The sequence below is a fragment of the Clarias gariepinus genome, chromosome 24 (assembly GCF_024256425.1).
Source record: "Clarias gariepinus isolate MV-2021 ecotype Netherlands chromosome 24, CGAR_prim_01v2, whole genome shotgun sequence".
Taxonomy (NCBI): domain Eukaryota; kingdom Metazoa; phylum Chordata; class Actinopteri; order Siluriformes; family Clariidae; genus Clarias; species Clarias gariepinus.
Window position 1 is genome coordinate 21,879,339 of NC_071123.1, and position 12,940 is coordinate 21,892,278.

At 44.4% G+C, this 12,940-nt stretch overlaps 1 protein-coding gene and 2 non-coding genes across 6 annotated transcripts in view; 1 reads left to right on the top strand and 2 right to left on the bottom strand.

The window, feature by feature from the left end:
- Nucleotides 1–12,940, top strand: part of ltbp3 (latent transforming growth factor beta binding protein 3) — a 52,348-nt gene that overhangs the window by 30,383 nt on the left and 9,025 nt on the right. For all 4 annotated transcript variants that reach the window (XM_053485122.1, XM_053485123.1, XM_053485121.1 and 1 more), the window contains exons 13-23: nt 700–825; nt 2,158–2,289; nt 2,507–2,635; nt 2,732–2,851; nt 4,352–4,474; nt 4,574–4,696; nt 5,255–5,374; nt 5,524–5,652; nt 5,764–5,934; nt 12,580–12,663; nt 12,774–12,902. In XM_053485122.1, coding sequence (XP_053341097.1) covers nt 700–825; nt 2,158–2,289; nt 2,507–2,635; nt 2,732–2,851; nt 4,352–4,474; nt 4,574–4,696; nt 5,255–5,374; nt 5,524–5,652; nt 5,764–5,934; nt 12,580–12,663; nt 12,774–12,902 — 1,386 coding nt within the window. The remainder of the gene's footprint in view (nt 1–699; nt 826–2,157; nt 2,290–2,506; nt 2,636–2,731; nt 2,852–4,351; nt 4,475–4,573; nt 4,697–5,254; nt 5,375–5,523; nt 5,653–5,763; nt 5,935–12,579; nt 12,664–12,773; nt 12,903–12,940) is intronic.
- Nucleotides 6,746–6,818, bottom strand: trnam-cau (transfer RNA methionine (anticodon CAU)). Its single transcript has one exon. It is a non-coding gene; the product is annotated as a tRNA-Met (tRNA).
- On the bottom strand, nt 11,546–11,618 carry trnam-cau (transfer RNA methionine (anticodon CAU)). Its single transcript has one exon. It is a non-coding gene; the product is annotated as a tRNA-Met (tRNA).

The following is a 12,940-nucleotide window of genomic DNA, read 5'->3' on the forward strand; positions in this document are numbered from 1 at the left end:
TAAAGACGAACATCAGAAACACACTGGTGTTGGATAGTCGAAACTCTTTCTGACTACAAACGAATTCCTTGGACGTGAATCAAAGCGAACACCTGAGTGTGATTTGAGGCTCAGAGAGACGGAGAGACACATCAGGGTTCTGTCTAAAAGCACTTAACGCTACTGAAACTCGACTCAGTCAGGAATATTTATCCTCGCTTGAGAGCAACGCCTTTGTTCCATTTTCCGCCATCTAGTCAGGGCTTCCGCTTAAAGCTCTAGGTGGGCGTGGCTCTATGGGGGCGTAGCTCTAGGGGGCGTGGCTCTATGTGGGTGTAGCTCTAGAAGGGCGTGGCTCTAGAAGGGCGTGGCTCTAGGAGGGCGTGGCTCTAGGTAAATCAGCTGCACTGTGAGCGCCCTGGGTAACAAGTTAACGAAACATCTGTATTGTTTCTTTATTTTATTATTTAGTTTAACTTCCATGAACCCTTTAACACAAATAAATTGAACTATTTATACATTTGTATATTTGTTTGTTGGTTTGTTGTTTATTGCAAGGCATCACCTAAACATTTCCTTTTCATGCAAGGTTTTGAGAAACACTGAATAAAAACTGGAACTGAATTCTTTATTGTACTGTTTTCGGTTTATGAGAGTGTGTGTGTGTGTGTGTGTGTGTGTGTGTGTGTGTGTGTGTGTGTGTGTGTGTGTGTTTTACAGCGGTAGACGAGTGCAAGCTCAACAGGAACATCTGTGGTCATGGAGAGTGTATCAACACACATAACGGTTTCACATGTCAGTGTAAGGCTGGATACCGTCCTCACACCCAGAAGAAGAGCTGCGTAGGTGAGTACACACACACACACACACACACACACACACACACACACACACACACACACATATTCTGATTGGTTGACAACACACACTTACGTGTACATGAGAAATATCATAACATCTAGAGTATAAATCACTCCAGAGGATGTCTGTCTGCTCACCTGTCTGTCTGTTCAACTATCTGTCTGTGTATCTGTCTGCTCACCAGTCTGTCTGCTCACCTGTCTGTCTGTTCAACTATCTGTCTGTGTGTCTGTCTGCTCACCTGTCTGTCTGCTCACCTGTCTGTCTGTTCAACTATCTGTCTGTGTGTCTGTCTGCTCACCTGTTTGTCTGTTCAACTATCTGTCTGTGTGTCTGTCTGCTCACCTGTCTGTCTGTTCAACTATCTGTCTGTGTGTCTGTCTGCTCACCAGTCTGTCTGCTCACCTGTCTGTCTGTTCAACTATCTGTCTGTTCAACTATCTGTCTGTGTATCTGTCTGCTCACCAGTCTGTCTGCTCACCTGTCTGTCTGTTCAACTATCTGTCTGTGTATCTGTCTGCTCACCTGTCTGTTCAACTATCTGTCTGTGTGTCTGTCTGTGTGTCTGTCTGCTCACCTGTCTGTCTGTTTAACTATCTGTCTGTGTGTCTGTCTGTGTATCTGTCTGCTCACCTGTCTGTCTGCTCACCTGTCTGTCTGTTTAACTATCTGTCTATGTGTCTGTCTGTGTGTCTGTCTGCTCACCTGTCTGTCTGTTCGTCTGTCTTGTCCTTTAATCTGTGTCTGCTCATCCGTCTGTCTGCTTGTCTTTCTGTTCATCTGTCTGTCTGTCTTTTCATCCATCCATCTGCTCATCTGTCTGTCTGCTCATCTGTTTGTCTCTTTACTGTGCATCTGTTTTTCTGCTTAACTGTCTGTTTATATGTCTGTCTCTCTGCTTTTCTGTCTGTTCATCTGTCTGTTTATCTTTTTGATTCTTTAATGTTCTGTCTGCTCATCTGTCTGTCTGCTCATCTGTCTGTCTCTCTGTATCCATCTGCTCATCTGTCGGTGTGCTCCTTTGCTATTCTGTCTGTTCATAGGTCTGTCTTTTTTTGTCTGTCTGTTTATCTGTCTGCATGCTCACCTGTCACTCTCCTTGTTTGCCTGTCTGCTGGTTTATCCGTCTCTTTATATTTCTTTGTATCTTTTCATCTGTCTGTCTGTGTGTCTGTCCTGTCTGTGTGGATCTGTTCGCCTGTCGTCTGATCTCTTTATTGGTCTGATCGGTTCCCTGTGTTTGTGGACCCATGTGTCAAAGATGAATGTTAATTTTGGTGTGTGTGTGTGTGTGTGTGTGTGTGTGTGTGTGTGCAGATGAGAACGAGTGTGACTGGGAGCCGTGTGGTCACGGCCGGGGCACCTGCATCAATACCGTCGGCTCGTACCGCTGCAACTGTCACCCCGGCAACCAGCTGATAGGACATCACGTGAAGCCGCGCTGCGTGGGTGAGCGACTCGTGAGCAGCTGCTCAGTGCCGTGTAACCCCTCGCATGGTGCCGTTCTCTCTCAGGAGGTGTTTCCTTAATATTCGGGGAAGGAGTCTCCAGTGTCAGGGGTTTAATTTGAAGACAATCATAATCCACTGTTGATCTTTTTCCTGCTACAGCATGCCATGCAGTGTTTTATTCGTCATGAAGTCATTCTTTTGTTTGCCGCTGTCAGATATAAACGAGTGCTCTATGCCGGATATCTGCGGGATCGGAGGACACTGCGTGAACCTGCCCGGCTCCTATAAGTGCGACTGCCTGTCGGGTTTCAGGAGCAAGTCACGAAGACAACCTGTGTGTGAAGGTAATCACACACACACACACACTCACACACGCACACTCACACGCACGTTACATTGCGTGTATTCTGCAACGACACATCTCTCCATCTCCTTCTTAGATATTAATGAGTGCCTGGACCCTTCTGCGTGTCCCGATGCACAGTGTGAGAACACAGTAGGATCGTACGAGTGTATTCCCTGCCAGCCAGGACACAAGGTGCAGGGAGGAGTGTGTTACGGTAAGTGCACGCACACACACGCTCCCTCGGAGCACAATAATGAGTCAGTGTTCAGGGTAATGATGGGAATGTTTCTCATTAGGCAGATTGCAGAGTGCTCGGGACTTTTATTTCCCCTGCGGGGCTTTAAAGTCATGATTAAAGCAGCATCATAACAGGGATCTCCACCTGGGGAGTTCAGATTTAACACACACACACACGCACACACACACACACACACACACGCGCACACACACAGATCAAACCAGCAATATTCACATTCTATCCTTAAGCTTTTCTTATATAGTGTCCTCAAGCCCCTCCCTCATTTCGTCATTGTGTTGCCAAGCCCCTCCCCCATTGTGTCATCCAGTTGTCAAGTCCCCATTGTGTCATTCTGTTGCCAAGCCCCTCCCTCCTTGCGTATTTGTGTTGCCAAGCCCCTCCCTCAGTGTGTCATTCTGTTGCCAAGCCCCTCCCTCCTTGCGTATTTGTGTTGCCAAGCCCCTCCCTCAGTGTGTCATTCTGTTGCCAAGCCCCTCCCTCCTTGCGTATTTGTGTTGCCAAGCCCCTCCCTCGTTGTATCATTGTGTTGCCAAGCCCCTCCCTCATTGTGACAGTGTTGTCAGGCCCCTCCTTCATTGAGTCATTGTGTTGTAAAACCCCTCCTTCATTGTGTCATTGCGTTGCCAAGCCCCTCCCCCATTGTGTCATCCAGTTGTCAAGTCCCCATCGTGTCATTCTGTTGCCAAGCCCCTCCCCCATTGTGTCATTTTGTTGTCAGGTCCCTCCCTCATTTTGTCATTGTGTTGCCAAGCCCCTCCCTCATTGTGTAATCGGGTTGACAAACCCATTCCTCATTGTTTTTTCAAGCCCCTCCCTCGATGAGTCGGTGTGTTACCAAGCCCCTCCCTCATTATGTAATTCTGTTGTCATGTCCCTCCCTCATTTCGTCATTGTGTTGCCAAGCCCCTCCCCCATTGTGACAGTGTTGCCAAGCCCCTCCCCCATTGTGTCATTCGGTTGCCAAGCCCCTCCCTCATTGTGACAGTGTTGCCAAGCCCCTCCCCCATTGTGTCATTCGGTTGCCAAGCCCCTCCCTCATTGTGACAGTGTTGCCAAGCCCCTCCCTCATTGTGTCATTCGGTTGCCAAGCCCCTCCCCCATTGTGTCATCCAGTTGTCAAGTCCCCATCGTGTCATTCTGTTGCCAAGCCCCTCCCTCCTTGTGTCATTGTGTTGACAAGCCCCTCCCTCATTGTGTAATCGGTTTGACAAACCCATTCCTCATTGTTTTTCCAAGCCCCTCTCTCAATGAGTCTGTGTGTCATTGGGTTGTCAATCCCCTCCCCCATTGTGTTGTCAAGCTCCTCCTTCATTCTGTCATTCTGTTGTCAAGCCCCTCCTTCGTTATGTTGTTATGCCCCGCCTACTCTATTTCTTTCAAACGTACACCCTCACGCTGTTTGCACTTACCTGTCTTAAACTCCGCCCACTCTTTTTCTCTGTAACACACACACAGATGTGAACGAGTGTCAGAAGAGAGGAGTGTGTATGAACGGCCGGTGTGAGAACTTACCTGGGACGTACCGGTGTCTGTGTAACGAGGGCTTCCTGCCCGAGGCTGACAGCAAGGGCTGCCGAGGTCAGCAGCTTTCCTCTAGTTAACAGTTTAGTGGACATTTACATTCATTATTGCGCTCTAATTATGTGTGTGTGTGTGTGTGTGTGCGTGTGCTACCAGATATTAATGAGTGCCAGGACAACCGTTTGTGTGCGAACGGACGCTGCATAAACACAGAAGGCTCGTTTCAGTGCCAGTGTTACCCTGGATACCAGCCGACCCAGGAGGGCAGCCACTGTGAGGGTGAGCACAGCTAGCGTGCTAACATGAACACACACCATGACATGATGGAAAGGGCTTGGGTGGGACAGGACTGAAAAGACATGTAGTGTAGTGGGCTAAAATGGAATTAAATAAAGTGTGGAAAGGAACGAGATTGAATAGGATGGAGAGGAACGGGATGGGGTTAAATGGGATGGAAAGGAATGAGACTGGATGGGAAGAGGTTGGGTTAAATTGGGCGCAATGGGATGAGAATGAATGGGGTGGAATAGCACTGATGTAATGAGATGTAATGAGATGGTATGGGACAGAATCTGGCCGCAGATTCCAACCAGTGTGAGGATTTTTCCATGAGGTTTTAAACATCCTCGGGATGACTGGACATGAAGTACAAGAGGGCCCTTGCACATTTCTGACATCCGCACTATTATCACCTCGATCGTCACGGCCTCACTGTGCCCTAATGACCGGGATTAGGATAGAAAGGAAGTGTTCACACTTTCACTCTTCTGTACTTCTAAAACAGCATGAAAGACTAAACAAAGGGACGTGAGTGATTTCTGATTCGTTCCTTGTCAGATATTAATGAGTGTGAGCGTGCGTCGAACTGCCAGAGGGGGCGCTGCATCAACACCATGGGCTCGTACCGCTGCGAGTGCCAGAAAGGATACATGCTGGTTAACGGACGCAGATGCCAAGGTACTCCCTCACTTGCAAAATAACACACACACACACACACGAAACAGTGTATGATTGTATACATTAACACTCTTATTTGGCTTACACACAGAATAAAAGGTGAGATTATTTCCTCTTTCTCTTGTTCTTGTTCTTGTTCATTCTTTCAGACATAGACGAGTGTGAGGTGGATAGGAGCCTGTGCCAACCCCATGGAGTGTGTGACAACATCCCGGGCGGATATGTGTGTGTATGTGACGATGGCTTCATTCTGTCCGAGGACAAACACAGCTGTGAGGGTATGTGTGTGTGTGTGTGTGTGTGTGTGTGCCTGTGTGACTGTATGTGTGCATGCCTACTTTGTTACCTATAACAAATGTGTGTGTATGTGTGTGTGTGTTCCCCTGCAGAGGTGATGTTCGATGTGGACAATAAGAAGGAGTGTTACCTGAACCTGGATGACACGGTGTTCTGCGACAGCGTCCTGGCCACCAATGTGACGAAGCACGAATGCTGCTGCTCAGTAGGAGTGGGCTGGGGGGATCACTGTGAGATTTACCCCTGCCCCGTCTATCACTCCGGTATGCAGTACACACATGAAAAAGACACACACACACAAGGGGTTGCCTAAGGACTCACATAAATGCGTATTGTTGTAAATCAGACAACAGGAATGTAGATGGTTCACAGCTGGATTTGCGAACACAGGTCTCTGTAACTGTAAAAACTATTACACATAACATCTTAGTACAGAGTCATTTCATGAACGTAATCCAAATATACCAGTGTTGACCATATTATTTAATCATGGACAATAATATTTTGTTTTTATTGGTGCCGTAGAGCCTTTTATTCTTGAAACTTCCCCCCACAGAACGTAGTTTCTTCTGGTGGTCCAGTTACCAGTAATCCTTCAGTAATAAATAATCGGGGTGCGGATCGTTTAAACCCGGTTTTTGTTTATGAACCAGAACAATTTAGACACCCTGGAGACATTACAGGGCTGAAAACCACAGATATGGAACCATCTATCCTGACAAATCTCTAACATCTTGGATACACCTTTGTCCAGGATTCATCCAGTGGGCTGAAAGTAAAATCTCCTTGAAAGTTTAAGTAAGCTGGTCTTTTCCATTAGCTTGTCTAGAAACGTGTTTAATTAAACTGCTGATTAACCTAAAATTTAGGTATGGGAGAGGATTGGATGGAAAGTAATGGGATTGGATGGAACCGGATGGAAAGGATTTGATTTAGATTGAAGTGGATAAAAAGGAATGCGATAGAATTTATAGTTATAGTGTGTTAAGGACTGAGTGCAATAGGATAGAAAAGGTTGAGATTGAATAGGATTGGATAGAAAGGAACTGAATAAATTAAAGTTAAAAACTTTTCTGCCCCGTGTGAGGCTCGAACTCACGACCTTCAGATTATGAGACTGACGCGCTGCCTACTGCGCCAACGAGGCGTGTGTGCAGCTGCACGCAGGGCGCTTTTTAAAGGTACGAACCCTAGGGGGCGTAAAGGTTGAGATTAAATAGGATTGGATAGAAAGGAACTGGATTGGGTGGGGTGGGATTACAGTAGATGAATACGATGGGGTTGAGATGGAAAAGAATGGGATTGGTTGGAATGGGATGGGATTGAATTGGATATAAATGGGTTGGGATTGGATGGAAAGGAAACAAATCGGACAGGATGGTATTGGATAGAAAGAAATGGGATGGGGTTGGATGGAAAGGAATGGTTTGGAATTAAGCTAAGTATAATGGGAAAGGAATGGGTGGAACAGGACGGAAATGGATGAGATTAAATAGGACTGAATGGAAAGGAATTGGATTGGATTGGATGGGATTAGATAAAAAGAAAGGGATAAAATCTGTATGGAAATTGATGGAATTGGATGCAAAGGAACTCTTTGTTCCCAAGGAGAAATTCCAAAGTTGACGCTCTTGTTGGACATCAGGAATTACAGTTCCCAAACTTTTATATATATTTTTTTCTATATGAATATACTACATTGTAGATTCTTATGCTAACATACTGAGTATGTGATGCTACTGTTAAATACAGTGTATAGATATATACAATAAATAGTGATGTACAGATGTGTGATGAGTCAGCTACATACATTACAGATGAAGAGGGATGGACTAAATAAAAAAATAAAAATTAAAAACATGCAGAAATGAACCCGAGTGACCGGAAAAATCCAGTGTGTTCTTCATATCAAAGCGACTATAAAACATCGCATTCTTCCAAGGTTTGTTGAGGAACAGCTGGGCTCAATTTAGTTCAATACATTTGAATACACTGCACATAAATGATATCTTAGAAGGCACATACTGTATATCTTGAGTAAAGGAAGAGTATGTAATATTTCTCATTATGAGCCTATTTAGAATAGTCAATGATTTCAAGCTTTAAAACTGTTTTAGATTATTTCCAGATAAACTGTAGTGCGTTTCAAGATTGAGATAAAAGTTGCTCTTTTGGCTGTTCCTATCTGATCTGCACACATAACATGGCACAGGTTTAACACCAGATGCCCTTGTAACCCTCTCATTTTCTCTAACTAGGAATGAAACTGGCACTGAATAGAGTGGTTAGGTGGTAGATGGTGTGGCAACTTGAACCTGCAATCTCAAATCTTCAAATTAACAACCTGAAGCGTTAGCCACCTGATCCAATGCTTTTCCTGCTTTAGACTTTAATAATAATAATAATAATAATAATAAATTTCGAGCTTTTAAAAAAAAAAAAAATTTAATTGAATAAATTAACAACAAAAAACATGACTGTCATACAATTGGAACCACGGGGGGCGCAATCCAGTGTCTTCTTGTGCCAGTCCCAAGTCTGGATAAATGCAGAGGGTTGTGTCAGGAAGGGCATCCGACGTAAAACATTTGCCAAATCAATGATGCGAATCAAGAATATAATTCCCATACCGGATCGGTCGTGGCCCGGGTTAACAACGACCGCCACTGGTGCTGTTGACCTACAGGGTGCTGGTGGAAATTGGGCTACTGTTGGTCGAAGAAGAAGAGGAGGAAGGCGTGTTCGTAAGCAGAGAGAGAAGAGGAAAGGCAAGAGTTTAGGAGTGATAGTGGGGACTTTGAATGTTGGGACCATGACAGGGAAGGGAAGAGAGTTGGTTGATATGATGCAGAGAAGAAAGGTGGATATACTGTGTGTACAGGAGACCAGGTGGAAAGGGAGCAAGGCTAGAAGCTTAGGATCAGGGTTCAAATTGTTTTACCATGGTGTGGATAGGAAAAGAAATGGAGTAGGAGTTATTCTAAAAGAGGAGTTTGTAAGGAATGTTCTAGAGGTGAAGAGAGTATCAGATAGGGTGATGAGTCTGAAGCTGGAAATTGAAGGGATAATGTTCAATGTTGTTAGTGGTTATGCCCCACAGGTAGGATGTGAGTTAAAAGAGAAGGAGAAATTCTGGAGTGAGTTAGATGAAGTGATGCAGAGCATCCCCAGAGGGGAGAGAGTGGTGATTGGTGCAGACTTCAATGGACATGTTGGGGAAGGGAACAGAGGTGATGAAAATGTGATGGGCAGGTTTGGTCTTCAGGACAGGAATGTAGAAGGACAGATGGTGGTGGACTTTGCAAAGAGGATGGAAATGGCAGTGGTAAATACTTTCTTCCAGAAGAGGCAGGAACATAGGGTGACATATAAGAGTGGAGGCAGAAGCACTCAGGTCGACTACATCTTGTGTCGACGTTGTAACCTGAAAGAGATCAGTGACTGCAAAGTGTTGGTAGGGGAGAGTGTAGCCAGACAACACAGAATGGTGGTGTGCAATGGTGGTGAGGAAGGCGAAGAGGACAAAGGCAGAGCAGAGGACAAAGTGGTGGAAGCTGAAAAAGGAAGAATGTTGTGAAGTCTTTAGGAAGGAGTTGAGACAGGCTATGGGTGGTCAGGAGGTGCTTTCAGTTGACTGGACAACTACAGCCAATGTGATCAGGGAGACAGGTAGGAGGGTACTTGGTGTATCATCAGGTAAGGGGAAAGTGGACAAGGAGACTTGGTGGTGGAATGAGGAAGTCCAGGAGTGTATACAGGGAAAGAGGCTAGCTAAGAAGAAGTGGGACACTGAGAGGACTGAAAAGAGTAGACAGGTGTACAGGGAGATGCAGAGTAAGGTGAAGGTAGAGGTGGCAAAGGCCAAACAAAGAGCATATGAGGACTTGTATGCTAGGCTAGACAGTAAGGAGGGAGAGGGGGATCTGTACAGGTTGGCAAGGCAGAGAGATAGAGATGGGAAGGATGTGCAGCAGGTTAGAGTGATTAAAGATAGAGATGGAAATGTACTGACAGATGCCAGGAGGGTGATGGGAAGATGGAAGGAGTACTTTAAGGAGTTGATGAATGAGGAAAACGAAAGAGAACAAAGAGTAGAAGAGGTGACTGTTGGGGAACAGGAAGTAGCAAATATTGGTAGAAGTGAGGTGAGAAGGGCGTTGAAGAGGATGAAGAGTGGAAAGGCTGTTGGTCCTGATGACATACCTGTGGAGGTATGGAAGTGCTTAGGAGAGGTGGCAGTAGAGTTTTTGACAAGTTTGTTTAACAAGATCTTGGAGAGTGAGAGGATTCCAGAGGAATGGAGGAGAAGTGTATTGGTGCCAATTTTTAAGAACAAGGGAGATGTGCAAAGCTGTGGCAATTATAGAGGTATAAAGCTAATGAGCCAGACAATGAAGCTGTGGGAAAGAGTAGTGGAAGCTAGGTTAAGGGCAGAGGTGAGCATTTGTGAGCAGCAATATGGTTTTATGCCTAGAAAGAGTACATCAGATGCAGTATTTGCTTTGAGGATGCTGGCGGAGAAGTACAGAGAAGGTAACAGGGAGTTGCATTGTGTCTTTTTAGATTTAGAGAAAGCGTATGACAGGGTGCCAAGAGAGGAGCTGTGGTATTGTATGAGGAAGTCTGGAGTGGCAGAGAAGTATGTTAGAGTGGTGCAGGACATGTATGAGAGCTGTAAGACAGTGGTAAGATGTGCTGTAGGTGTGACAGGAGAGTTTAAGGTGGAGGTGGGTCTGCATCAAGGATCAGCTCTAAGCCCCTTTTTGTTTGCTCTGGTGATGGACAGGATGACAGATTAGGTAAGACAGGAGTCCCCATGGACTATGATGTTTGCAGATGACATTGTGCTCTGTAGCGAGAGCAGGGAACAGGTGGAGGAAAATTTGGAGAGGTGGAGGTATGCTCTGGAAAGCAGAGGAATGAAGGTTAGCCGCAGCAAGACGGAATACATGTGTGTAAATGAGAGGGACCCAGGAGGATCGGTGAGGCTACAGGGAGCAGAGGTAAAGAAGGTGCAGGACTTTAAGTACTTAGGGTCAACGGTCCAGAGCAACGGGGAGTGTGGAAAGGAGGTGAAGAGGCGGGTACAGGCAGGTTGGAATGGGTGGAGAAAAGTGTCAGGTGTGTTGTGCGATAAAAGAGTATCAGCGAGAATGAAAGGAAAGGTGTACAGGACAGTGGTGAGACCAGCGATGCTCTACGGCTTAGAGACAGTGGCGCTGAAGAAAAGACAGGAGGCAGAGTTGGAGGTAGCAGAGCTAAAGATGTTGAGGTTCTCTTTGGGAGTGACAAGGATGGATAGGATTAAAAATGAGTTTATCAGAGGGACAACCCACGTTAGATGTTTTGGAGATAAAGTCAGAGAGGCCAGATTGAGGTGGTTTGGGCATGTTCAGAGGAGGGATTGTGAATATATCGGTAGAAGGTTGCTGAGGCTGGAACTGCCAGGCAGGAGGTCTAGAGGAAGACCAAAGAGGAGATTTATGGATGCAGTGAGAGAGGACATGAAGTTAGTTGGTGTGAGAAAAGAGGATGCAGAGGATAGGGTTAGATGGAGGCAGATGATTCGCTGTGGCGACCCCTGAAAGGGAACAGCCGAAAGACAAAGAAGAAGAATTGGAACTATTTAAAATGTCTAGAAGTACATTTAACCTAATAAAGAAAAATATTATTTAGATTAAGATGTCTATATTCAAGATGTTATCGGAATATATATATATATATATATATAGGATTAATCATTAGCAATGTAAGGGAAATTCTGACAACATCTTGAATATATATATATATATATATATAAGTTATATAATTATAACTATTTATATATATTTGCCTTGATAAATTTTTGGCTGAAAAGAAAGTTAAAAACTTTTCTGCCCCGTGTGAGGCTCGAACTCACGACCTTCAGATTATGAGACTGACGCGCTGCCTACTGCGCCAACGAGGCGTGTGTGCAGCTGCACGCAGAGCGCTTTTTAAAGGTACGAACCCTAGGGGGCGTGGCATAGCTGAGCATTGTTTTCTTTCTCAGAAATGTATTCAAGGATCATATTTCCATGGCAACCGTCTGTCAGAGACGTGACTTGCACTGACACACTTACTGTATGAGTTTAAGCAATAATTAATGCATTGAATTTTTTAAGCAGATTTTTAAACACACACACATATATATATATAATATTTTTTTCTTTTTGTATATATATATATAAATATATATAAAAAAAAAAAAAAAAAAATATATATATATATATATATATATATATATATATATATTTAACTTATTATTAGTTGTTCATTAAATAAAAAGAAGGGAAATATATGCAGTAGGTGTGTGTTTGTGGATGCCAACTGTATCCAGACAATAGATCATACTAGTGGATTTATATGTATATATTAATGTTTACTTTATATTTAAACAATTTCACACTCAAGGTCGTGCTGTTGTACTAAATATCAGTATTAGTATGTGATGTTGGTCGTAATACTGAAGATATCACAGCTGTGCTGATATTCAGTACAACAGCACAACCTGGTATTGCTTTTCTACCATAATACCACAAACACCACTTATTTTCAACTGATAATGATTTGTTTATTTTTATTTAACTGGACAAGTGGATCAACAAGATGATAAGATACCAAGATGTGTGTTGTTGTTGAAAGTGCTTCTGTGACTGATGTTTAGAATGTGGGTTTTGGCAGGCAGCTGCTCTCTCCTCTTACACGCCCATGATGCGACTGACAGTTAGTGTAATTAATGACTGATACATATAGTTAAATGTCCAAGTGCTGTTACGCTCTATTATCACCACTTGCAGAATCACACTTTTGCATGATAATAATGTGAAATATAAAGTGTAATGCGAGCATGGGTGACTAATGACCAGTGTGTGTTGTGTGTTATGTAGCGGAGTACCACTCTTTATGTCCCATGGGACGAGGCTTTTACCACGAGGAGGGAATGATAGACTACGGCCTGCCAGGGCGAAGGGGTACGCACACGCACACACACACACACACACATTTCCTTTTATCTCTAATTTAGATTGGCTGTTGTAGTGGGATTTGTTGACACAGTTCTCTCTCTCTTTCTCTCCTTCAGATATAGACGAATGTGTTCTGTTCGCGAATGAAATCTGTAAGGAAGGTCGATGCATGAACACACAGCCCGGGTTTGAGTGTTACTGTCAGCAGGGTTTCTATTACGACAGCAACCTACTCGAGTGTATAGGTACTCGCATTTACACACACTTACACACTCACACTTTT